Source organism: Dryas octopetala, chromosome 6 (assembly GCF_963921425.1).
Source record: "Dryas octopetala chromosome 6, drDryOcto1.1, whole genome shotgun sequence".
NCBI lineage: Eukaryota > Viridiplantae > Streptophyta > Magnoliopsida > Rosales > Rosaceae > Dryas > Dryas octopetala.
Window position 1 is genome coordinate 10,263,581 of NC_141371.1, and position 24,323 is coordinate 10,287,903.

Below are 24,323 nucleotides of genomic sequence, written 5' to 3' on the forward strand. Positions count from 1 at the left end.
GCGCTGCTGCTGGCAGCGTGGCAGCGAGTTCGGGCAGCGGCGCGAGGCAGCGAGGCAGCGAGGGTGAGGGGGCTGGCGGCTGCTGGCCACGTGCGCGGGGTGGTTTCCGATCACCCAAAAATTATTCCTCTTTTTATTTTAATCATTCAATCCAAGAAGACATGTAAAATATGTAAACCCAAATAAATCAATCTCATAAATTTAGGGTTCATGCTTCATGGAGGATTTTTCAATCAATCAAAGGTTTTAAAACATAAACATAAAATTGTTTTATAAAACCTACTTGGTTGAAGAACAAATTGAAGGATGATCCTCTTTCGTTTATCGATCCACAATCCACAATCCAAAGAGCTTCTCGTGCTTGATTGATTGAAGAACGGATTGAATGATGATCCTCTTTTGTTTGGCGATCCACAATCCAAAGAGCTTTTCGTGCTGATAACGTGTTGTAAAAGTATGTAGAAATCTAGGGTTTGTGGAAGAGAGAAGGCAGAGAGAATATGATCAGTCGTCATCTTATTCATCTTATAAATATCCTTATATAGAGGTAGGGTTTACTAGGTATAGAATATTTACTAGTATGCCCCTACAACTAATTACAGGAATAGCCACATATAACAATATATTTACAACAAAGTATTTATTCCAAAATTAATTGGCAATAAAAAAGTAACTCTAACCCTTATAAATTACTATGTAGGACCTTACATTTTCGACGTGAGATATTTCTCTCAACAGCCCCACAACCCCACACCATTATTCTTTTCCTTTTCCTTTTTGGTACAAATATTATTTCTTTATTTTTCTTTGGGTACTGTCGTGCTCAAAATTGGTCAAGCAATCCACAAAGATGGATTATCAAATAAAAAAAAAATAATTACACAAAAAACACAAGGATATGAAGTGGTTCATTCAATTTAGATTCGGGTTAAATCCACTTGGTTGTGTTTAGGGTTTGAATATGAACAATAATAATCTTACAATGAGAGAAATTATATGAGAGGCCTAAGGAAAGCATTGTAAGCTTCTCACTTACTAAAATGGTGAAGGACCCTATTCATAAAACATTATAAAGCCATCGATCACCTTTGCAATTACCCAATATGCAAGCAAGCAACACTGTCATATATGTTGGTCGAGTCGGAAAGTTGTCTTCATGAATCGGTACTCAAAGTGAATCAGGCCATGATCGAATTGATACGTGAGTCGAATCATGAATCCAGTTGTGAGTCTCGCGTTCGAAATCGATCATGGGTCCAAGTTCATTGTAATCATGTTTATTTCACAAATTTTTACAACACATGCTTTGTATAAAGTTTTACAAACCTTCCTGGTCAATGTGTAGTAATAAAAGCTTAATTTGTCGGCCACTTAAAGCTAGCTTTTATTTTTCAAGAGACTGCACGTGATGATTAAATTCACACAATATTTTGCTCTGCATGTGATGAACTGATGATTAAATTCTCAGCCAAGTTTTCATCATCTAGTTCAGAAAGTAATTAACTTCTGATGGTTCATCATTCATGGCTAGCTAGCACTAGCAGTAGTACTAGTCTCAACTTAATTTCGTTCCTTATTATTTTTGCATACTTGTGCATTAATAATTTTCATATTAGTTTCTGCAACAAAGAAGTTTTCTCTAATAAATAAAAAAGTAGTTCTTCCTACGGATACTCAAAGGATGGTTCTTGCAATAAAGCAGACTACAACAGAGTCATCTCGCAATAATATTGCATGTGGTAAGTGTCTTTCTACTGAGATTGTTTTTTTGAGCTTCATTACAACTAGCTGTCTCTGCAAACAAGTTCAGTTTTTTGTACCAAAAAAACAAGTTCAGTTTCGTACTCAACTTCACTTCTTTCTTTTTTTTTTTTTTTTTTTTTTTTTTTTTTTCCAATTAACAACAAACAGTTTAGAAATTAAATGACCCCAATTTGGTCATGGTCCCGTAGGGGTTCAGCTGAAACCATGCAGGGTTCGCTCCAAAAGCTTTAGTATACCAATGGTTGTTACTATACATTATTATGTATAGTAGTACAGGTCCATGAGGCGCTTCTGTTGAGGTATACTCCAACTTAAACATAATGAATTATAGTTTGTGGAACCCACTTCACATTGTAATTTGATAATCAAAACTGTCTATTTTTTAAGTCTATATAAGGATCATCATTGCAAAAAATTAGACAAATCGAAAATCGTTTAACTATTTAATCAAAGGGGCATCATTTCAAGTGTTAATAGAATCCATATATTCGTCTATTTATTCCATCATAATTAGATGTCTTAATAGTTTTCAATTTACCTAATTTTTTGTAAGGATGATTTTGGTATAGAGACTTAGAAAATAGATGGCTTTGATCATCAAATTACAATGCAGAGTGGGTTCTACAAGTTATACCTCATCATATTTAAGATGAGGTATACATCAACGAAATGAACCTTATATGACAAGTTGGATTAGTTACACCACATGGCGGTGTACGTATCGGTTATACAAAATAATTTCTCCTCAACGAAAGGGGCCTCATAGGTACATTAATATAATTTTTGTGGGTATATTTTATGTACTTACGTATATATTCAAAATTTATTAATAAAATACCTACAAATAATAATGTAATTAATTACTTAAAAATCAAAGACTAGAATCAAAATCCATTCTAATAGCTGAGTTTAATACAAGTTACATTTTATTCAAAGGTGGAAATCTAACTACCTCTTAATTTTTTCTTCTTTGAGATGTGATACTAATCTTTCATTTTAAATATTAATTAAGATTCTCTTATATATGATCATATAATTAATCAATATTTCTGCATGCAGACATGGGAGTCATGAAAGAAGGTGCAGGGTTAAAACTAATGGATCCAGATCCATGTTGGTCTACTATGCGTGGAGGAAAATGGAGCGGATCGGCCCACTATGTTTGATGCCATATCCATGTTCACTAATCAAACCATGTCACTGCCTACACCTTCAAAACCAGCGTTTTGTGTAGAAAGAAGAGTGGCACTATATTAGACTAGTTAATTTTCTTAATTTATTGATTTATATATATGATTCTAATTTTTTATAAAATTTATAATTTTTTGTTAGAAATAGACTTTATTCATTTGATGAGAAACATTCACCAAAGCCAAAGGGTGACTTGATGAATTAATTTGGAGGACCATTCCTTGGGCGTGGCAAGAATGCACCATGAGTATTTAAGGGTAGTACTTGGGTCACCCAGGGATACCATAAGTGGTCACTTTCATTCTCCAAAACTACTTGTCAGGCACTGCAGACTCAGGATTGGAATCATTTATTTATAGATCGCTTATTAAAAATCAACTCAATCGAAAATTATTTAGTTATATAATTGTTATTAAATAAATTGACAGTTTGTATTTAAAAAGTAGTTTCTTAATCAAATCGTCCATTTATTCGTTAATAATTATATAACCAAACAATTTCTAATCAAGTTAATTTTTTTAAAAAAATAATCTTCAATAAGTAATATAAAAAATGAACAATTTTGATTCTAAACCTATATTATCGAACAGGCATAAATTCAATTTAGACACATAACTATATAAGCTATTTCAACGGGGTCCATGAACTTTAAAATATTTCAAATTTACACCTGATTTATTATGTAAATTGAAAAATGAAATCATGTCCATTGATTTGTTGAGAGATCAGTTAAATGACAGCTTGACTTTTACTGACCGGGATTACTTGACAACGTAGCGCTATCTCAGTAAACATTTCCCGCCGAATGAGCGACATGGGCCCACAATTTAATAATAATAGAGAAAATGAGAGTTTGTGGGCCCGTGTCAGGGGTTAGGTGGACCCGTGTCGCTCATTTCCCGCCAAATGAGCGACACAGGTCCACCTAATCTCTAACACGGGTCCACAAACTCATCATCTCTTTCTCGCTCATTGAACACAAGTGAGAGATTTATATTCGAATTTGGGGGAAAACGTGATATTTTTTGGAGACTAAATGGTTAGGAGAGCGTTCGACGAGCGGGAAGGAGGTGATGGATGTGTGGGCCCGTGTCAATGGACATGTGTTGCTCATTTGGCGGGAAATGTAAGCTGAGTTGGTGCCACGTCGTCAGTTAATCCTCATTAGCAAAAGCCAAGCTGACATTTAACTGATCTCTCAATAAATTGATGGACGTAATTTTATTTTTCAATTTACATAATAAATCAGGTGTATATTTGAAATATTTAAAAATTCATGGACCCCATTAAAATAGCATGTATAGTTATGTGTCTAAATTGAATTTATGCCTATCGAACAAATGGTTTTGGGGAGTACAGTTGACCAAGTGGTACTCCCAAGTACTGCCCAGTATTTAATAGCAACCACTTGTGGCATTGCCCAACTTGGCCTTCTTGTGTTTTGCTTTTTTCGGTAGAAGTAGCTACAAACCGACTCGTGTCTTTTGCTCTTAATGTTGAAGTCTTTGAAATTAGCACCATCCTGCATTTCTGTTCTGTTTTCAAAGTAATTTGCTTTTACTCGATTTTAACTTAGTTTCAGTTTTCAAAACACTAAACCTTCACAACAAATTTTGATTCTGATTGAAGTAAAAGTCCTTGTCAAACATTTAAAAAAATAAATGGTTATAACCATGTAAATGCACAAAATCGAAAAATTAAAAAGAGATAGCATTCCTTTGAATAGATTTGCATACCATTATAACACATTTAATTTTACCATATGAATGATGAACATTATTGTCACCATTAGATTAATAAGTTAACTTATTTCAATTTGTAGAACATAAATTTTATAGTCATTTGATCTGTTTGCATATCATACAAACAAATGTACAGTTATAGAAGTTATAGAAGATCTTGTATTGTTATACCATTTTTAAATATTTATAACGAAGAAATGTATAGATTTGGAGGAAGAGGGGTTGGTATACCATTACAGATTTGGACCAAATGTTATACATTGATACCCCTGCCAAGACTTGCTGACACCAAGCAGAAGCACTAAAGAGGAGGAGACAGGAATTTTCCAAATTGTACCAAACAATCAGAAATGCCATAATTGCAAATAGGCTATGATTTGGACACGTTACCTGCATTGCCTCCCTTTCAAGATCCCTTCTTCGTACCCCAATTCCCAACCAGATGTAGTGTGTGTAATGTGTATGTATATATGTATATATATTGGTAGTGAAACAATGCCTCACGCGCCAATGCTATGCAAATGTTCCTTCTAGTACTGTTCTACATCATATCATAATGTATTGCTAATTTGCTATTAATTAAGCTCCATTATGATATTAAAAAGCTGAAAAAGAAAATATCTACACATGCTTAAAATGACATTTGGTATGTATGTATGCCATCCTTTATTCTTATTCTTAGAAAATAAGTGGGTACCGTAGGTCACCACATGCAATGTGGTGTAATCATCCGAATCATCAATAAATTCTGAAATTGTTTAATTATCTAATTGACTCTTACATAAATAGACCAATTAATATGTTAAATGCCAACAATTTTCAGTTTAATTGACATATTGAAAGAATGTTTTTGAATGAAAATTTGAAAAATAGACAATTTAGATCATAAAATTATGAATAATGCTATACTTACCACATTTCTTATACCACATTCTTATACCATCTCACGTGTCATTACTTTATTGAACAGAGTTTTTCTTTTTCTTTTTGGGTTTTTCTTTTTATTTTTTAGTATCCAATGTATGAATGACATGTAAGTTGCCACATAAGGTGGTATAAAATTATGGTATAAAAATGTGGTATATCTAGCAGTACTGTAAAATTATATTGTGAGGTAAATTCTAACAATATAGTTCGTATTTTTTTTTTAAATGTAATATGTATAGTAATGCTGTTATTTTTCTTCATTTTTTTATGAATATTCTTGCACACAGATCTTAATGAAAGCATATTGCATGTGAAGTAGTTAATGTCACCCCAATTAAAGTATCTATTTAGGGAGATGGGTTACTGTACTAGTGTCTAGTGCACGTGCTTGACGTGCCTAACCATTAACTCCTAAACTATGCATTTGCTTTTTTTTGTAGAGAGTGCATTTGCAAGTGAAAGGCAAAAAGCTGTTAATGTCAATAACTTGCCAGCACCATTGAAAGTATTTTTAACTAATAAATTTTGTACAAAAGTGATTAATTAAAATAAAAAAGGGCAACGTCATGGGAGTTTAGGACCACTAAAGAACCCAAGTGCTTCAAGGTGGACTAGCTCATGGCCCTCTTAAGGCCCTTCGCAAAAAATAACAATTACCAGCAAACTCATTCTTGCTAGCTAGCTAGCTTTTCCCACAAATTAAGACTTTGACTTTAATTTGTTACTTATGCATGCCACTAAGTTAAAAATTTTATTAAAAACAATCTCAACAAAATTATTTGTACTATATTTTTAGACTATTTCGTACATCATATTGGTAATAAAAATGAGTTTTATCTTTTCTAGAAACACTATGGTGAAAAAACATAGTCCATTTAACATTATTCCAAAAACTTATAGGATCCAAATCTTTTATTAGTAGATTAATATGTCACTCTAGAATGATATATACAAGCCACTGATATTTATAGATCAAGTAAAGACTTTAGGGTTCCGAAAAGCCACTGCTATAACTATTTCATTAGGAATTGATTGATGATTTTTTAACATCATTCAAGGGGTGGCTAGTCCAAGATGCTGAACAATAAAGTTTAATTACATCAATTCTAATCGTGTATTATAAATCTAAGAAAGTGTAAGTACAAGAGTGATGTCAACCTCTAATACAGAAACTAAGATTGTAAGTAAAAATAATTAACATGGGACAAAATCCATTTCCAAATTTACAGCCCAATAAAACAAATAGGAATATAGGATTGTGGAGTAAACTGAGGAACACGCATCCAAAGTGCGAATGGACAGAGTAGATTACAACACTGCCTCTTTCTCTCTTTTTTAACTTTTAAGCACTTCCCTTTCGCAGTTGCTCATGTCATTATTATGCTACTACCAAACTAGCAAACTCACTACACCCTTCTCTCCTCTCCTGTCTAAGCAAAGCAAAGCTTTAAGCAAAGCAAATCAGAGTAGAAGAAGAAGAAGCAGCACAGAGAGATCACATTCATAGCTAGATATGGGTCGGCTTGCACCACTGTCAGAGGAGCCCAACATTAACGAAGAAGGCGATGCATCCACAAATCGCTCAAACAGAGGCATACTACGCGGTCACACATGGCGGAAGTGGATCAAGACCCACCTCACCTCCCTTGTCATCTTCAACAAGAGGTCTGACTTCAAGGTCCTTCTTAGCGTTTTGGGTTGCCCTCTCTTCCCTGTTTCTCTTCACCCCAAACTACCCCTTGACCAGGTAAGTAACTCTACCTGTCATTACTTCAAGTTCCTCTCCTATTTCTGTTTAATTTGTTGGACATTGTTGATTAACATAAATTGGTTTGGTTTAAAACTGTTTGTTAATATGCTTCATCTCTTTTTTTTTTTTGAGGGAAAGTGGTACCCATGTGTTTGAGATGAGAACATAATGCCTGGCTATGAGCCAAAGAGACAGAGCAAAGTAATGGTAGATATGGGTTTGCTTTTAGTTTTGTGTTTGTAGGCTTGTAGCTCAGCTTTTTTAGCAAGTTGCCACACTTGTCCCACCATGTATAAACGAAGCTTTTACTTAAATATGAGATATTCATCCTTAAGAACTCATAATTATATATTTTAGAAGGTGAAAGAATATTACGTAAAAAAAAATAAAGATTAGGTTGTCACATTAACTAATTAAAGGCTATAATGAGCTAAATGCTAAATAGGGGTTTAGATATCTTTTATTCAATTAGTTGGTTAAAGTTAAACAATATTCTTACAAATATTTGTGGAATTAGAAAACAAAGGGTAGCTAAATTATGTACTTTCAATTCATGCAAGGGTAAGTCTTTCCAACTATAAATTTGATATGTTATTAACTTATTATCCCTCTAAAATAAAAATTGGAATTGAATTTTTTGTTTCATAATTTTCATTGGCAGGTGTCCTCTACAGCACAATATATAATACAACACTTCACAGCTGCCACAGGTTGCCGCAAGCTAGAAGGTAAAGTGAAGAACATTTTTGTTACCGGAAAAGTGATCATGGCAATGGTGGATGATCCCGGCCCCGGCAGCTCGGCTGGCGGAGCCGCCACGGTTTCAGAAAAAGGGTGCTTTGTAATGTGGCAGATGGTTCCTAATAAGTGGCTAATTGAGCTAGTTTTGGGTGGTCACAAGGTTGCAGCTGGTAGTGACGGCAATGTGGCTTGGCGCCACACGCCGTGGCTAGGTGCGCATGCCGCCAAAGGTGGTGTTCGTCCTCTCCGACGAGCTCTCCAGGCAAGTTCCACTTCCTCTCTTCAAGGATTGTAGTGTTTTCACCTCGATTAATAATACACAAAAACCATAATAAATCCTAAAATTTTGAATACTAACTTAAGAGGTTTTTCTTTCTAGTTTATATTTCACTCCCACTTTGAATTTTATTTATTTTTAATAATTAAAATACTGGTATATCATTGATCTATACATCATTAATAATTTTCTCTTTACTCAACTAAATCTTAGTATGTTAATTTCCAATTTCAAAGAATGTTTGTTCTAGTAAATTGTGTTCCAAGCTAGTAGGGCATGACCAAATAAATTGGTACGTGTTGCTTGTAACTAGTTACTTTAGGATGTTTTTCCTCGTACTCTCCCAGAAGTATTCAAAATTATTGGTGGCAACTTTTAAGACTTGTTTAATAATTTGGGGATGTGGGCTTCTGACTATATTATAATTGTTAGGTAGGGTAGTGCGTGACAATAATAATCCTTTATACCAGCACTACTGCTATCTCAGTTATCAGCTTACTTTATTGAGAAGAGGGATCACAAAATTTAACACAGCACTTTATATATAAAGTATATACTTCTTTATAAAAGTCCTTATGAATCTTTAAGCTGGGATAATTCGAACACCAACTCACATTACAATTCGTAGTCGTTCTTTTTTCTTAAAGTAATACTTCATTGTCATAAATTAGGGTCAATGCAGCTACAAGAGGATGACATTGTAAATCAAATTTTTAATAGAGATTTGAGGCCCACTTAATCACTTATACAATTCATCGACTTACAAGGCTACAAATGAGTTTATTATTGACAAAATAAAAGACCGTCGATTTTATCAAAAGCAAATATTTATCGTCGGTGACCTATGTACCGACGTAACTAATGTGTCGGTAAAAGTACGTACAAGCTGTTAAGCAAGAGTAGATTAGTATGGTAATGATAATTAAGAAATTATTCGGGTTGTCCAAGCCTCTACCAAAAACAGAAACTTATAAAATTAACAGAACAAACCCAAGTTCACCTACTGGCATGTACGTAGGTACAAGACATCACTCATCTTCACATATAAACAATTCAGCGAACATATATCATAATGGGGCAGCTTTGAAAAACGACATGCTCTTTGCGAATTATCAGCAAGATCTGGAAATGTACTTAATTTCAACTTGTATAACAAGTACGTTAACAGTACGTCCTTAATTTCACATATTATTAATTATTGCTCTATGTTCTTTCTATTCTTGTACTAACTACTAAGAGTAGTGGGGCCTCTTCCAAATAAATTTAGAGTAAGCATTATTTACCTATTTTATATTTGTTTAACAATATGTTTTGGTGAGTTTGGGGTTCTTAGGACAATTCAATGAAATCCGTAGTATGAATGTGGAGCTGTCCCCTATTGCATATGCAAATTAGACAAGATCTTAGTACCCAACATAGTGGATCTTGTTGCATTCTCTATACAATTGTCAATAATATTAGGGAATCCAAATTTGTGTGGCTAAAACTTAGATATCCCTTGTTGCATGTATATAATATGTGAGACATACACATGGTCGCGTAACTATCACATGACAATGTTTGTGTCTCACATGTTGTATATAATAAGAGATAGATAAGTTCCTCTCAATTTGTGTACTAAATTTGGATCTTGAATGACGTATTTTCACTAGTATGTAATGAGTCCTACGTACATGGCTGCGTGCATACTATGAAAAGGTGGATGTATTTAACCGGTCAATCGGTCACATATAAAAATTTCTTCATATACTTGAACTGAGTTAAACCGAGCTTATGATAAGAATTGTAAAGTGAAATTTTGTGTACAGGGACTAGATCCAATGACAATATCAGCTGTATTTTCCCCAGCACAGTACATGGGGGAAAAGAAAATCTCGGCTGTTGATTGCTTTGTCTTGAAATTGTCTGCTGATCAATCGGATCTGGCTGAACGAAGTGATAACACAGCGGAGATGATCAAGCATGTAATATTTGGCTACTTCAGCCAAAGAAGTGGGCTGCTAGTGTACTTAGAGGACTCTTACTTAACCAGGATCCAATCCCCTGGTGCCTACCCTACCTACTGGGAGACCACAATGTCCACAAATATTGAGGATTATCGGACGGTGGAAGGGGTGATGATCGCGCACGCCGGTCAAACCAATGTGCTCATCACACGGTTCGGGGACAATTTAAAGGCGGGGTCCGCAATCACACGGCTAGAAGAAACATGGACCATTGATGATATTGCATTTGACGTCCCTGGCCTCTCCATGGATTGCTTCATTCCTCCTAAAGAAGTACAGAAAGATTACCCAAAGAACAATTTTGATTGGAGATCACCGTTGAATTGATCATTGATTATGACAAATGATTTTGATGATCAAGATTGGTTCATAGGAAGGATATATTGGGCTATTTTGACATCCTAAATGCCCATATCCGTATGTGAGATAGATTGTTGATTTTAACACCCTACGGTTAACTCCCTCATCGGGTACAAGGCCTTGAGGTAAACGTACACCTTTTAACTTTTACTAGTACATGAAAACCAATTGCAAGAATTTTTGGATTTATGATATAAGACTCTATGTAGATAAAGAGAATGTCATATAAAAAAAAAAAAAAAGAATGTCTAAATAGGTGACTTTATTTGTATGTACATTTTCTTATGTGTGAGATTTTCAGTGGCACCCTTTGGGTTTGTATTCGGATCAACTCCCTCAGCTATATATGTATTATGTAACGAAGAAATAATGTTTGAGATTCTGATTTAAAGCCAACAGCAAACGATTTTGGTGAAACCATTCTCTAGTGGTCATGGAATTTGTATTATATTTCTTGGTAATTGCCATATGATATACTCTTAAACCTTGGTAAGGAGTAAGGACTAAGCAAAATAAATATTATTTTTTGGCAAATTGATCTAGAGGTAAAAGAAATATATATGAGAGGCGATTTTGGCACTTCTTTTTTATTCCCTTCAAACCATCCTCATTGGCTCATTGCCCTCTCAAGAAATTGAGACTCGAGATCGAAGACTTTAGAACCGAGAATAAAAAAACCTAGACCCAAGATCTCATATTTGGGGCTCAGAATTTCAAACTTGGGATCCCTACTCAAGACTCTCGATTGCAAACTTGTATTAGATATGACACTCTAATTCAGAAAATCAGACTCAAAATCCCGAACATGGGGACCTAATCCTAAGACCCTAGACTCGAGCCACATCGCCGAAAGTCAAGACCGCCAACTCTAAACTCTATTTCAAACAAGCCCCATAAATTTCTTAAATATTTTCATGCTTAATACGTAATCAAAACAATGTAAATTTATAAATCCTGAAATTTTGGAACCATTATTAAATGCATTATATGCCTTTTTAGGGGTGGGCATGGTACGGTATGAGACAGTATGAGCCCCATACCGATACCATACCGAAATTTTTATTAGGTACGGTATGGACATTTTTAAAACTGATACCATACCATACCAGTGTTCTATAAATTTGGTATGGTTTCGGTATGTGCCAATATTTTAAACTTTTTTTTTTTGGTCAAAAAACAACATTTAACAACCAAAAAGACATACTCTCAATCCATTGCACTTTTATTCTTACATATGAATTGTCAATCATTTGTTAATAATTGTCTAACTCTAATCTAATATTATTACATATTAGGTTAGTTAACTTTTTTACCCAAATGTCGTTGGAGAGTGGGGAATACTATAATAGGGGATTGATAATTCGTTGTGGGCAAGTCTACTATAGTCTATAGACTTGCCAAAATAGCCACTAATATGGCAACACCTAATTAAAAGAATATTAAATAATTAAATTAAATATAATTTGGTACGGTACGGTATATTACGGTATTGAAAGTTTCATACCGGTACGGTACGGTATGTAATCAGTATTGTTTTTTGGCACAAAATTAACACGGTACGGGTTTGATTTCGGTATTTCGGTTTCAAATGCCCACCCCTGTGCCTTTTATTCGAGAGAAGAAATTCCAACTTAAAATCTCCCCACTAATTAAAAAATAAAAAATACTAAAGTGGGTGCCTATATAAAGTTGAAATCTCCCCACGAGTTGGTGCCTATATAAAGTTGCAAGCTTGAAAGTTGCAAGTGAGCCAAAATGGGACTGGTCCGTTATAGTCGTTGGGCTTCGCGCTTCGTGAATTCCCAGAACAAGCCGTTTCTCTCCTCCTCCTCCTCCTTCTCCGCTGCCACCACAGCCCAAAATGAGAACCCGGGTCGACCCGGGCCGCCTCCAATCCGGGTCGAGCTCACCGAGTCGTCCGGGCGAGGGGTCTTCGCGACCCGGAAAATCGAGACCGGTGAGCTCATACACACAGCCAAACCCCTCGTCTCTCACCCTTCTCTCTCCACCGTCCACTGGGTCTGTTACTTTTGCCTAAGAAAGCTCAGAAACACACACAGCTCTCAACCCCAACGCGTTTCGTTTTGCAGTGAGGATTGCCAACAACAAGCTAAGGTGGCATTGCTTTTTACACCAAATTTAATTCAAAATTTTGGGGAATGCCCATCAACTGTTCGATCTTTTGTTTCTTAGAGAAGTGCTTATATATGTTTTTCTTTTTCTTTTTGATTTTTAGGGGTTTCATGAGATTGAGATGAGAGCAGATTGGTCAGCTTACGATGACTATTGCCGGTATGCGTATTTTTACTCACAAGTTGCTCATGTTACATGCACATTGTATGCACAGTTTTACTATTTTTTCTATTTCTTTGTCATGTATGTATTCTTAGGAAAACCATCAGCATTTCACTTTAAATCCATTTGGGATCTAATTGAAGTCATTAGAGAGTTCCCTTGCTTCTTTTCAGTCTCTTCTACTATTAAATGGATATTTTTTGCCCCATTAACAAGGCTTAACAAGTAGTGGTAATTTTGTTTTCCTTGCATGACCCCGAATATTGTTTCTATTAAATATTCTACAACAACAGGCAACACCCAATTACCAATACATGTGAAAACTACTGATTTTTCAACTTCTATATCTGAAACCGGTAACAATTTTTGCATGCAAGATTGGTTTCTACATATTTGGTTATGCTGGTTTTTTACCTGGGCTCTCGGCTCAAAAATGCTTCACACTTTGGCCGTGATATATATATTTATTGATTTTATTACTTGTAATTTTCTCTTACCAAAGGTCCCATGGTTTGAAATATCCACTGCTTGTAAAGCGGTTGGCTTGTATGGTCATGTCAAGTGCTGCATATGCCAACCTACTTGACATACTCCAACCTGCTAGCTTATCTCCAGAGATGATTTCAGAGGTCAGTACCTTAGCTAATTTATTCTATAATGATAACATTAGTATTTGAATAATGAAACGATATCGTAATCTTTTTGGTTTAATTTTTTTCTTCTATATGTCACACCAAGTAGAAGGAGCTTCAAAATTTATCCTGCGTCTCTGGTAAACAAAATTCATGTCTTTGTGCTGTGCATGTGTTTGTTGTGATTTCTGAAAATTTTTAACCTTCATGTCTTTCCCCTTGGCTAGTAAATTTCTTGGGTCCTTCATCTTAAACAGAGTAAAAATATTTCAAATTTAGGGAAGGGCTATGAATTGCTTATTAAGGTTGCCTTTTCCAAGACTGAAAAGCTTGAAACTTGAACTGATTACATTTCTCTTGATCTACAAAGCTTCCCTGCTTTTTGTCAATTTTGAAGTAGGCATTACCTTCTTTTGGGGCCTAATTTATGATAATTGATTGAGGTTACTTGCTTGAGGAACAATCCCAAGACTTACTTGTAGTTATATTAAGTAATTTATTGGCAGTTTATTCACTCATTTCTTTTCTCAAGCTGCTGCCAAGTCATATTTTCATTTATTAATAGCTGCAGGTGTACTTGCGGAAATGTTTTGCTCAACAGAGCAGGAGTAAAGGAAGTTGATAAATCATAAATGCACATATTATAGAGTATTAATTATTACGGTTAATTAAATGGCTTTAATACTTCAGAAATGTAGTGTTCATCCAGTTGATTGGTTTTTATACATTATCAGAAAAAAAAAAAAAAAAAATCAGCTTATGCATTAAGGTGACAATTTTCAGATGGAAGAGGGGTTTGACTTGCTAAGGACTGCCTTCAGAAACTCAGTCATCACGGATGAACAGATGGCATGTATCCTCCAACTGACTGGAATTTAATTTCTCTCCATTTTAGTTTGTATTGCACGTGTACTTTTGCCGAAGCAGTTGGGAGAATACTCTTCCTTGACATTACAAGTTTTAACTAAGCAATGGTACATTGGCATACTGGCACGGATTCGTATTAATGCATTTCGAATCGAGTTGGTTGGGGTATTGTATGATGATCTCCTGTCATCAGCAGCAGCCTATATAGAAGCTGAAGGTGCTGTTGGGAATGCTGTTTATATGCTTCCATCCTTCTATAATCATGATTGTGGTAAGCACTTCTTGTCTTCTCCTTTTGCACTATTTTGGTTTAACTTTTCTACCTCTCTTCTCTTTAATTTTATGGAAGTGCAATTTTTCTATATAGTGAGGACATAGAAATATAAGAATTGAAGACAACTACAACCAGTGTCTGTGCATATTCAGCATATGACATGGAATCATCACAAAAGTAATGTAAGCTTTAGTTCCAGATAGTGATCTTCTAGAAGTTAATCAAATTATTTAATTGAGAAATTAAATTAAACTTAGTTTAAACAAGATATAAGACATTGAATAAAGTAGTTCGCATGATATGAGAAACAGAACTATAGATCATTCTGACTGCACCTTGGCCCTGCTTACAGCATAATTGGCTTTACATTTACCCCTAGACACCTCTATCATCAATCTCATTTCTTATTTGAAAATTTCAGTCTGCTGGTTTTTTGCTACAGATCCAAATGCCCACATTATATGGATAGAGAATGCAGATGCAAGATTGAAAGCCCTTCGCGATGTGGATGCAGGTTCGTCTTGCAATAGTTTTTGTAATGATATGTTTTAGTTTTTCCCCCTTCAAATTGAAAGTTTTAAGTAAATATTTTAGTCCACAAGTCCTAGCTCTCATCTCCAGCCCACCTCCTAAACGCCCAACTCACCCCAAATCTCAATTGTGGCTCCACCACTGATAGACTATAGGCATATATGGTAAAAATTTTCTCAATACAATATTGTGTATTTTTCAGGTGAAGAGCTCCGGATATGCTACATCGATGCAAGTATGGATCATGATGCTCGGCAGAGTTTCCTGTCCCAGGGGTTTGGTTTTCAGTGCAATTGTCTTCGGTGTTTGTCTGGCGATTAATGATATATATATATATATTTATTTATTTTTTTCTTTCCTTTCGACTAATAAAAAAAAAAAGACAAAAAGAAGAGATTTATAATTGTCATGGCAAAAGTTATGTGGCACTGTCAGCCTGTATTTCTAGTTCCTGTTCCAAGCTCATCCAGGCCCTACCATGCAAAGTCATGCTTGGTACTAAATAGAAATGATGAATGATCTAAACCTTTCGATAAAATTATGTTTTGTACTCTATAGGCTTAATTGTGTTTTTACCACTCAAAATTTTAGTTGATTCTTATTTTACCATCTAGATGTTTATTTGTCTCATTTTATCATCTAAAACTATTCTTCGTGTCTCATTTTATCTTTTTTTTGTATATTTCGTCAATTAAATTGTCAAAAAAGTTGACGTGACAGAGGCATTCATGTCATTTTGTCCACTTGAACAAAAAATATATAAAAAATTCTCATATTTTAAAATGATTGGTGATGTGGCACCTTCCTGGCTATTATGGGCCTATTTTTTGCATACGTAAGTTGCCATGTGTACAAAACAATTAATAACAAATGGTAAAACTTTTTTTTTTGGCAAAGAAAAATGCTAAAACTTTAAATCAATTAAAAAACAAAAAAACTCATCTTCTTCCTCTGAGCACCCCCACCCCAAACCACCACCACCACCACCACCACCACCACCACCACCATCTCTTTCCTCCTTCCCCGTCCCCCACCCATAGTCGTCAACTTCCCCGAAAATGATTGCACTCTTGGTGGCCTCAACAAGAGCACAATCTCTGGCATCATCACCAGCCAAGTCACCATCGACAGTTAATCTCTGATGCCTTCTCCAATGACCACTCCACCGGCCAGGGACAAATCCACTTTATAGCTTGGGGGGTCAAGCGACCCCCTAAATGGCAGAGCAAGAAGGCGACGAGTCCTGACTGAGCAAGAAGGCGACCCCCCAGCGAGAAGAACGGTGACCCCCCTACTTGCTCGATGACCCCCCCACCTGCTCGATGAAAGTCTTGGGCGAGATGCCGCAGCTGCAAGCCTGCAAGTCTGCAACTGTTGAGCTTTTTTTTTTTTTTTTTTCTTCTGTTTGTTGCCTAACCAAAACTACGTCGTTTAGGCCAGTTAATTAAATTTTTTCTAAGCTTCCTACTCAAAACGGCATCGTTTGGAGCTAGGAATTAAAAACAAAACACACACCTGCTAAGTAAATCCCCAGCCCGTGTGCCCCTCACATACCCAACCCCAAGTCCCCAACTCTTCTTCTTGAACCAAATTTCCCAAACCCACACAGACCTAACCCACCCCCCACCACCTGCCGCCGATCCCTGGTGCCCGCCTCCCCCACCACCGCAACTGGTCACCTGCTCGGTCCATAAAAAATTTCGCCGCCGCTTCGCAGCGCCAAACTCCACCTAACCATGACCCCCCAGGATTTGGATCCTGGATCCAAGGACGGATCCACATACAAAGGTGGGGGGTCGGGCGACCCCCCCGCGGCCAGTCGAGAAGCCCACAACACCCCATCTCTCTGGACAGCAACCCCCCGAGTGTCTGGACGGCGAACCTGAGAGCCTCACTTCTCTCAGCCTGGGGGTGGTGATGATTTGGATGCCTGGTGAGTGGTGAGTAGTGAGAGAGAGTGAAAGCTGAGAGTTGAGAGAGCGAGAGAACAGAGACCAAGAGTGAGAGGATTGCCTGAATACTGCTGACTTAAGGCTACGTGGGCTGGGCCTAGTTGAAAAGGAAACCAATTGGAATGGGCTAATACCAGTTGGTGGAGCAGCCCTTTTAACTAAAATGTTTTTTTTTAGGTTGATTGTTAATATTACTAAACCCTTAGGTTCGACTCTAGGCAATTTTTTATTTTTTTTACACTGATTGACATTGTTAAGAGCATTTAATAAATGACATATAAATATCAATTTAAGAAAAAAACAAAATGACCAAATGGTCTCAACGCCTCACCTGTTCAATATTTTTGAAAATTTTTCCGAGTCAAAAAAATTTTCAGAATTTACTAACTTGTGTGTGTGTGCAGTGTGCCCCTCACTCAGTCACTCTCATTCTCTTCCTTAATTAAATTTCCCAAAACCCACACCACACAGATCCAACACACTAACCCAACCTCCATCATCGAAGCTGGTCATCTGCCTGGTCCCTAAAAAATTTTGCCGCCGCTTCGCGGCACTAAACTCCACCTGACATGACCCCCCAAGTTGGGAATCCTAGATCCGTCCCTGCCACCGGCAGATGCTCCTTCAACAGTGCATGTTGTCAACTCATCGCCTTCATTAATTCATCTTCCCCAATCTCTCCGGCCACTTCTCCCTCTTCGCTCTCTGCACCGCCATCGGAAGCTTTGCATCGGCCAATGACAGTGCCGTTTTGACTAGGTTCACTGTTGTCGGTTCTGTGGCGGTTGGGGTTGTCGCAGCTGTCTTCGTTATGTAGAGCGAGGGTTTATCGACTTTTGATTTTCAATCCATGTTAGCCCTACATCTTTCATTTGAGAAATTCAATCTCATTTTTCTATTATAAATGTCTCTGATGGAAGTCTTTGATTAATTACAAGAGGAAAAGGATGAGAGGCAGAGAGAAAGAGGAGAGAGGAAGTGAGAAAGAGAGGGAGAAGGGTTGCCGGCGATGAGAGGGGCTGGCGGCGTGTTGAAGCTGGCCGGAGGGGGGTGGGGCAGGGCTCGGGTGAGGGGAGCTGCATTTGGGTTTTTTAGTTTTTAATTAAATTTAATATTTGTAAAGTATAAAGATTTTTAATTGATTTTTTGTCCAAGTGGACAAAATAACATGAATGCCCCTATCACGTCAGCTTTTTGTGACAGTTTGATTGTCAAAATAGACAGAAAAAAGTAAAATGAGATACAAAAAATAGTTGTAGGTGGTAAAATGAAACAAATAAATATTTGAGTGGTAAAGTGAGAATCAACTAAAACTTTAGGTGGTAAAAACACAATTAAGCCTACTCTATATAACTAAAACGATTTATTTATTTATTTTTTTTAAATTTAGGATTGAATGTTTATTTCACATCTAATTCTATATGTTCACCCGCTCACCTAAGCCACCTAATAATGATGATCCAATTTAGCTCAATGAACATTAAATTGGATTGGATTTTAATCTGATATCGTTAGATTGAATTGCCAAATCTACAATTCTTCAATCTGTGTTGGTGCCAATTACTAAAAATTAACAGTTTCAAACTATATGGCGATGTTAACCAAAAGGAATCAAAATGTAACCCAAACACATACACATGTGACTTAATTTGATTAGCAATCAAACCCATAGAGCCTTTATGATCTTTTTCCAGATTTCACTGAGGTGTTTGGTTAAAAGGAAATTAAAAAAAAGGAGATGAATTGCGTCTGCCGGGAGTCGAACCCGGGTCTATTGCTTGGAAGGCAATTATCCTAACCGTTGGACTACAAACGCTTCATATAATTAGCTTACCTATAATTAATTATATATTATTAATGAAGCACCAGCAAGGTCATTTCTTTTTTCATTTGATAAGGCAATTGATAATGATTACTTACTGAACATGCGAATAGCATATAGCTTTTATAAAATAAGAAAAACGTGACAGTAACATTGTTACAATTGAGATTTATGGTTTGCCAACTTTTTTTTTCTTTCTTAAATACATATAAGGTTACAAGAGATGGAAGTTCAAACTTTGATCTTAAGTGTGAGATAAAAGTTGTTTGCAAATGGAGCTAAAAAGTCCTCCATTGTCCACCGAAATTAAGTGAAGGGACCAACTCAAGTCAGCCCCCAAATCATTGTACATCTCTTAACCCTAACAAAATTTGTGTGGGGTTGTTTTGTTACATACTTACATGTTAGTGTTGAGTGACTGAATAATTCCTTTAAAAAATGACATGTGATCAAAATGATCTTTTATTTCTTGGACACATGCTATATTTTAACTGAATTTTTCTGTTACTCAACACTATCATAGTCTCATGTAAGATAAATAACCTCACATAAAATTCTCTCAAATTGAACTAAAAAATGAAAAAGAAAAAGAGGCAGCCCCCATTTCCAATTGCTCCCCCTCATCTCACAGTCCCACGCCCTTTTTTACCCCTGCATTTTTGGGTTAAATATATGGCACATAGAAAATGTACCTCACCCCAAGAACTCTAATCAAACATAGTGGAGATGAGATCGAAGAGAGTTCCCGCCAACTTTGCCGTTGGTAAAAAAGTGTGAGAGGGGTGGCATAAAGAGCGCCCTTTTCCCAAATCTCTATATAACAACACCATTCCATATTCACCTAACTCTCATCTCCTGCCTTCCTTCTTCGTCACGCATACACACACATCCTCTCTCTTCACAGTTTACAAAACCAAACCAAACCCACATCTCTTTTTTATCTTATACACCTTAGGTAGTTTACTAGCCTAATTTTATTTTGGTTCAGGAAGTGTTTAGCTAAGGTTTCAACCCAACCATGCACTTTTAACTGCAACAACTTTTGTTTGTTAACCTTCTTTTTTTTTTGTGTTTTTTTCTCTTTCATCTGATTTTAATTGTTTCCCATCTTTCTTGGCAGTGATGGAAGCTTCATTCCTCAGCTCTTTGTCATCAACAATTGCACCAAATAAAACTGTAAGGGTGGAGTCTGATAAGAGGGATTGGTGCCTGTTGAGGAGAAAAAAGAGTGTGGTTTTTTGCCAAGGATCAGGGGGAAATGCCATAAAGACAAGTGGGTTTGCATCTGCTGCTGTAATGGATGCAGGAAGCCTGGTTTTGTCTCCAAATGAGAAGACCCAGAAAGAGAATTCCAACATCGCAGTGAAGGATTTGGTGCCTTTTGGTGGTTTAGTGGAGATGCATGATGGTATTGGGATTGTAAAATTTCTTAGAGGAAAAGGGTTTTTCATAACTGGTTCAACTGGGTTTCTAGCAAAAGGTACACACTTGCACTCATAATTGTTTATGCATTTTCCATGAAATTACACAAATATAGCAAAGACCTTTTATTTTTTTGTTTGCTCCTTTTTGTTGAAAACCATCCAGTTCTTATTGAGAAGATATTACGGACTGCGCCTGATGTGGGCAAGATATTTCTCTTGATCAAGGCCAAAAACAAGGAAGCTGCAATGGACAGATTAAAAAGTGAAGTATGTTTTATTTTTAATTTTTTTTATTTATGTAATGTTGAGTTTTTCTAACCTGCTCTAAGCCATTCATCAATTGTATTTCCTGGCCCTTACTTTAAATTTCGATGTGCTGTTGTGTTCTAGATCATAAATGCAGAGCTTTTCAAGTGTCTCAGGCAAACTTATGGAAAATCTTATCAAGCCTTCATGTTGAGCAAGCTAGTTCCTGTGGTAGGAAATGTCTGTGAATCAGATCTTGGGCTAGATGATGATTTGGCTGGCTTGATTGCTAAAGAAGTTGATGTTATTGTAAATTCTGCAGCTAACACAACATTTCATGAAAGGTTTTGTGGCCTTTTCCCACTGGAACTTCTGATTTCTACGCTAAATTTGTAATGCTTTCTCTGAAACATTTGAGTTCTAATTGTGATAAGATTTGTACCATTATATTTTGCAGATATGATGTAGCTTTAGATATAAACACAAAAGGACCTTGCCACCTTATGTCCTTTGCAAAGAAGTGCAAGAAACTTAAGCTCTTCCTGCAAGTATCAACAGGTAATTAAGAAATAGAAAGGTGTAGAAAATTATGGAGTATTAGATTTAGATATCTATATCTGCAAGGGATTGCCTTCTGAGCAATTGCTCTTGCCGATTCTAACATTACTTAAAATGATGCTTTGTCCTCTCATGTGCAGCATATGTTAATGGACAAAGACAAGGGAGAATTATGGAAAAACCATTTTATATAGGAGAAAGCATAACAGAGGAAAATTCCATATCTGAAACCCCACCAGGATTTTATCCACTGGATGTTGAAAATGAAATACAGTTGGCTTTGACTTCCAAGGGAGCTTATGAAAGCAATGAGGTGGCTCAAAAGATGAAAGAGTTGGGTTTAGAAAGGTAATGAGCTTCACCTTTTCTTCTTTCTTCAATTTCTTTAATTCTTTCTTTGGTTTACAAGCAGATAAGGATTGAACTATTTCATTTCCATATTTGTATCTTTTGGACTTATTGGTCTCCCTATCAAGGAAAACAATGAGATTGCTAATACATCTAATCAGGGCCAGAAAATATGGATGGCAAGATACATATGTGTTCACAAAGGCCATGGGAGAAATGCTGATTGATAATAGGAGAGGTGACATACCAGTAGTCATAATCCGACCTAGTGTCATCGAGAGCACTTGCAAAGAGCCATTTCCTGGATGGATGGAAGGAAATAGGTATATCTTAAAAGGTGCAGTTACTTTGAAACTGAAATTGCTTTTACACAAGCTTTGAAATAAACCTCTATTGTCCCTATGTTCCCAGGATGATGGATCCAATAGTTTTGTACTATGGAAAAGGACAGCTCACAGGTTTCCTAGTAGATCCAAACGGGGTACTCGATGTGGTAATTATTCTTTGTCTGTTTCATTTGTCCCTTATGTATTGTAGGTTTTATGACATTGACATGGGGACACATGCAAATTCAATGTATGTAGCTTATAGAATTTGGCAAGTCAGGTTCAAAGTATGTAATATACATGACATTTTGAGCAATAGATTGGAGAAGAATTTTAGGAAAATAAAACCATATATGTAGCAGATTAGTATACAGCATCAATATATATATCACATATTCATTCCCTTAATAGTTTCAGCTCTCTTGACATGAATGCTATCAGGTTCCAGCTGACATGGTTGTTAACGCAACCTTGGCTGCAATTGCAAAGCATGGAATGGCTCAGAAACAAGACATCAATGTCTACCAGATTACTTCATCAGTTGAGAACCCATTAGTCTTCCAAGAACTGACTAGACTGCTCTATGACCACTACAACTCCTCACCATGCATAGACTCAAAAGGAAGGCCAATCCATGTTCCATCGATGAAGCTCTTCAGCTCCATGGAAGATTTCTCTGCTCACATTTGGAGAGATGCCATTCAACGAAGCGGGTTAACAGCTTTGGCTTCCTCAAATGGGAAGCTGTCTCAGAAACTTGAAATGATTTGCAGAAAATCAGTGGAGCAAGCAAAGTACTTGGCTAGCATTTATGAGCCGTATACTTTCTATGGTGGAAGGTATGGTGCAGTAAGCAATAGTATTGTGACTCTAAATTTAAACTATGATCAAGCATGAATGACTAATGGAGGTTTGAATTATAATTTGAATTAACTACTTGCTGCAGGTTTGACAACAGCAATACTCAGAGACTAATGGAGAGCATGTCTGAAGAAGAAAAGAGGAAGTTTGGATTTGATGTGGGGAGCTTAGATTGGAGAGACTATATAACAAATGTCCACATTCCAGGTCTTAAGAGGCATGTCATGAAGGGCAGAGGGGTGTGTAGCTAAAAAAGTATGCTGTCTTGTTACCCTAATACATCTCAAGTAGTCCTGCAACTAATTTGTAATAAGCCAATATTACTTTCTTTTCTTCTTCTTTTTTTTTTTTTTAACCTATAAATGGGGGGGAGGTGCAAAAAGAAGTGTAGCCTTTTCCTTAATGGTGTAACTTAGTCCATTAAACTTTATGATCCATGGTCTTGGGTTTTCTCATCAGTTCTGTAAATCTTCATAGGACCTGGGTTTGTGTAGCTGTACTTATTAAAAATCAAGTCTCCACTGATTGCTACTGGATCCGAGAAATTAACTAACATGTTCCTTCCTGAACATAAGAAAATAGAGAAATCATAAAATTTGGAAACAGGGTTTATCTTTTGCAATTGGAAATCTCTGCTTGATATGCCATAATGGCAATACAAGCCCCATGAATATGACTAGGAGAGTCTTTTATGGTTCCATGATAATTCTGGCAAAACTTATTATTATACTCCATTGATCGATAAAATTAGGAAGGGAGCAAAACTCAAGAGCCTTATTTTTTTCGTTGAAATGAATCAAGCAGTGATGCATGTAGCATCCATGGTCTATGCCATAAGGGTTCTTGTTATTTTCAATAAAATTTTCTGTATTCTTAAATTGTCAAATCTAATTTTCCATCCATTTGAGGCAACCAATAATCTTGGAATGATACGAAGAAGATTAGCATGGCCCTTGTGCAAGGATGGCATGCATAAATCCACTACTATGCAGGTATTGTAAGCGTGGCTCCTCTTGTTTTGGCATTGCTTGACTTTTAATATGAGCCTTCTATTTGCAAATTTGAAGGTTTTCTTGTATCTTTGAGTTTCACTATTAAACTCTAAACCATAGCAAAGAAGTCTTAGATTTGTAATACATGGTTGTGGTTAAAAGTCCAAGAAAAAAAAAAAGATGTTAGAAGCAAAAAAGAAAATGCTTAGACAAGGTAAGAACCCATTTGGAAGAGGAATACCCAAATACTGATGGAGTGAAAATCTGCTTCCTCAATTAAGCCTTTGTGTGATTGTAGTTCTTTTCTTTGTATAAAGTTATGGTTGAGGAATATGGCATTAATTCTACTATGCATGACATGTGAGAATATAAAGTGTGTTGTTCCATATTGAAAAATTGTAATTTTGTATAAGTTCTAATTAGTTTTGAATTGTAAT

At 36.2% G+C, this 24,323-nt stretch overlaps 4 protein-coding genes and 2 non-coding genes across 7 annotated transcripts in view; 4 read left to right on the forward strand and 2 right to left on the reverse strand.

Moving 5' to 3' along the window:
- The window catches only part of LOC147282253 (uncharacterized), a 2,161-nt gene extending 1,699 nt beyond the window's left edge, over positions 1-462 (reverse strand). The window contains exon 1 of the mRNA XM_086249086.1: positions 284-462. The gene's annotated coding sequence lies outside the window, so the exon portion shown is untranslated. The remainder of the gene's footprint in view (positions 1-283) is intronic.
- Positions 463-7,058: 6,596 nt separating this feature from the next.
- On the forward strand, positions 7,059-11,156 carry LOC147282254 (lipase (DUF620)). Its single transcript, XM_086248091.1, has 3 exons — positions 7,059-7,371; positions 8,036-8,377; positions 10,201-11,156. Exons 1-3 carry the CDS (start codon positions 7,138-7,140, stop codon positions 10,723-10,725), a joined length of 1,101 nt encoding a protein of 366 aa, XP_086104217.1. The 5' UTR covers positions 7,059-7,137; the 3' UTR covers positions 10,726-11,156.
- A 1,342-nt stretch (positions 11,157-12,498) lies between these two features.
- SDG38 (SET domain protein 38) lies at positions 12,499-16,019 on the forward strand. Of its 2 annotated transcripts, XR_015122978.1 has the most exons (8): positions 12,499-12,873; positions 12,995-13,050; positions 13,556-13,682; positions 14,469-14,538; positions 14,644-14,823; positions 14,920-15,008; positions 15,269-15,340; positions 15,560-15,596. XR_015122978.1 is itself a non-coding variant. In XM_086248711.1 (7 exons), the coding sequence occupies exons 1-7, from the start codon at positions 12,514-12,516 to the stop codon at positions 15,676-15,678; spliced, it is 984 nt and encodes a 327-aa protein (XP_086104837.1). In that variant the 5' UTR covers positions 12,499-12,513; the 3' UTR covers positions 15,679-16,019. The 2 variants fall into 2 exon arrangements, 1 of the variants encoding a protein (XP_086104837.1); XM_086248711.1 differs by lacking the exon at positions 14,920-15,008 and having other exon boundaries at positions 15,560-16,019.
- A 3,034-nt stretch (positions 16,020-19,053) lies between these two features.
- TRNAG-UCC (transfer RNA glycine (anticodon UCC)) lies at positions 19,054-19,125 on the reverse strand. The gene has a single exon. It is a non-coding gene; the product is annotated as a tRNA-Gly (tRNA).
- An 896-nt stretch (positions 19,126-20,021) lies between these two features.
- MS2 (Jojoba acyl CoA reductase-related male sterility protein) lies at positions 20,022-23,352 on the forward strand. The gene is made up of 10 exons (XM_086248866.1): positions 20,022-20,135; positions 20,252-20,611; positions 20,719-20,822; positions 20,946-21,145; positions 21,259-21,359; positions 21,500-21,707; positions 21,869-22,030; positions 22,119-22,200; positions 22,475-22,872; positions 22,980-23,352. Exons 2-10 carry the CDS (start codon positions 20,254-20,256, stop codon positions 23,143-23,145), a joined length of 1,779 nt encoding a protein of 592 aa, XP_086104992.1. The 5' UTR covers positions 20,022-20,135; positions 20,252-20,253; the 3' UTR covers positions 23,146-23,352.
- Positions 23,353-23,785: 433 nt separating this feature from the next.
- LOC147282258 (U6 spliceosomal RNA) lies at positions 23,786-23,892 on the forward strand. Its single transcript, XR_015123186.1, has one exon. It is a non-coding gene; the product is annotated as a U6 spliceosomal RNA (small nuclear RNA).
- Positions 23,893-24,323: the final 431 nt, after the last annotated feature.

Coding starts and splice junctions, on each gene's coding strand:
- LOC147282254 (XM_086248091.1), top strand. CDS start 7,138: ATGGGTCGGCTTGCACCACTGTCAGAGGAGCCCAACATTAACGAAGAA. Junction 7,372..8,035: donor CCAAACTACCCCTTGACCAG/GTAAGTAACTCT, acceptor TTTCATTGGCAG/GTGTCCTCTACAGCACAATA. Junction 8,378..10,200: donor CTCTCCGACGAGCTCTCCAG/GCAAGTTCCACT, acceptor TTTTGTGTACAG/GGACTAGATCCAATGACAAT.
- SDG38 (XM_086248711.1), top strand. CDS start 12,514: ATGGGACTGGTCCGTTATAGTCGTTGGGCTTCGCGCTTCGTGAATTCC. Junction 12,874..12,994: donor ATTGCCAACAACAAGCTAAG/GTGGCATTGCTT, acceptor TTTGATTTTTAG/GGGTTTCATGAGATTGAGAT. Junction 13,051..13,555: donor GCTTACGATGACTATTGCCG/GTATGCGTATTT, acceptor CTCTTACCAAAG/GTCCCATGGTTTGAAATATC.
- MS2 (XM_086248866.1), top strand. CDS start 20,254: ATGGAAGCTTCATTCCTCAGCTCTTTGTCATCAACAATTGCACCAAAT. Junction 21,146..21,258: donor AACACAACATTTCATGAAAG/GTTTTGTGGCCT, acceptor TATATTTTGCAG/ATATGATGTAGCTTTAGATA. Junction 22,873..22,979: donor TATACTTTCTATGGTGGAAG/GTATGGTGCAGT, acceptor TACTTGCTGCAG/GTTTGACAACAGCAATACTC.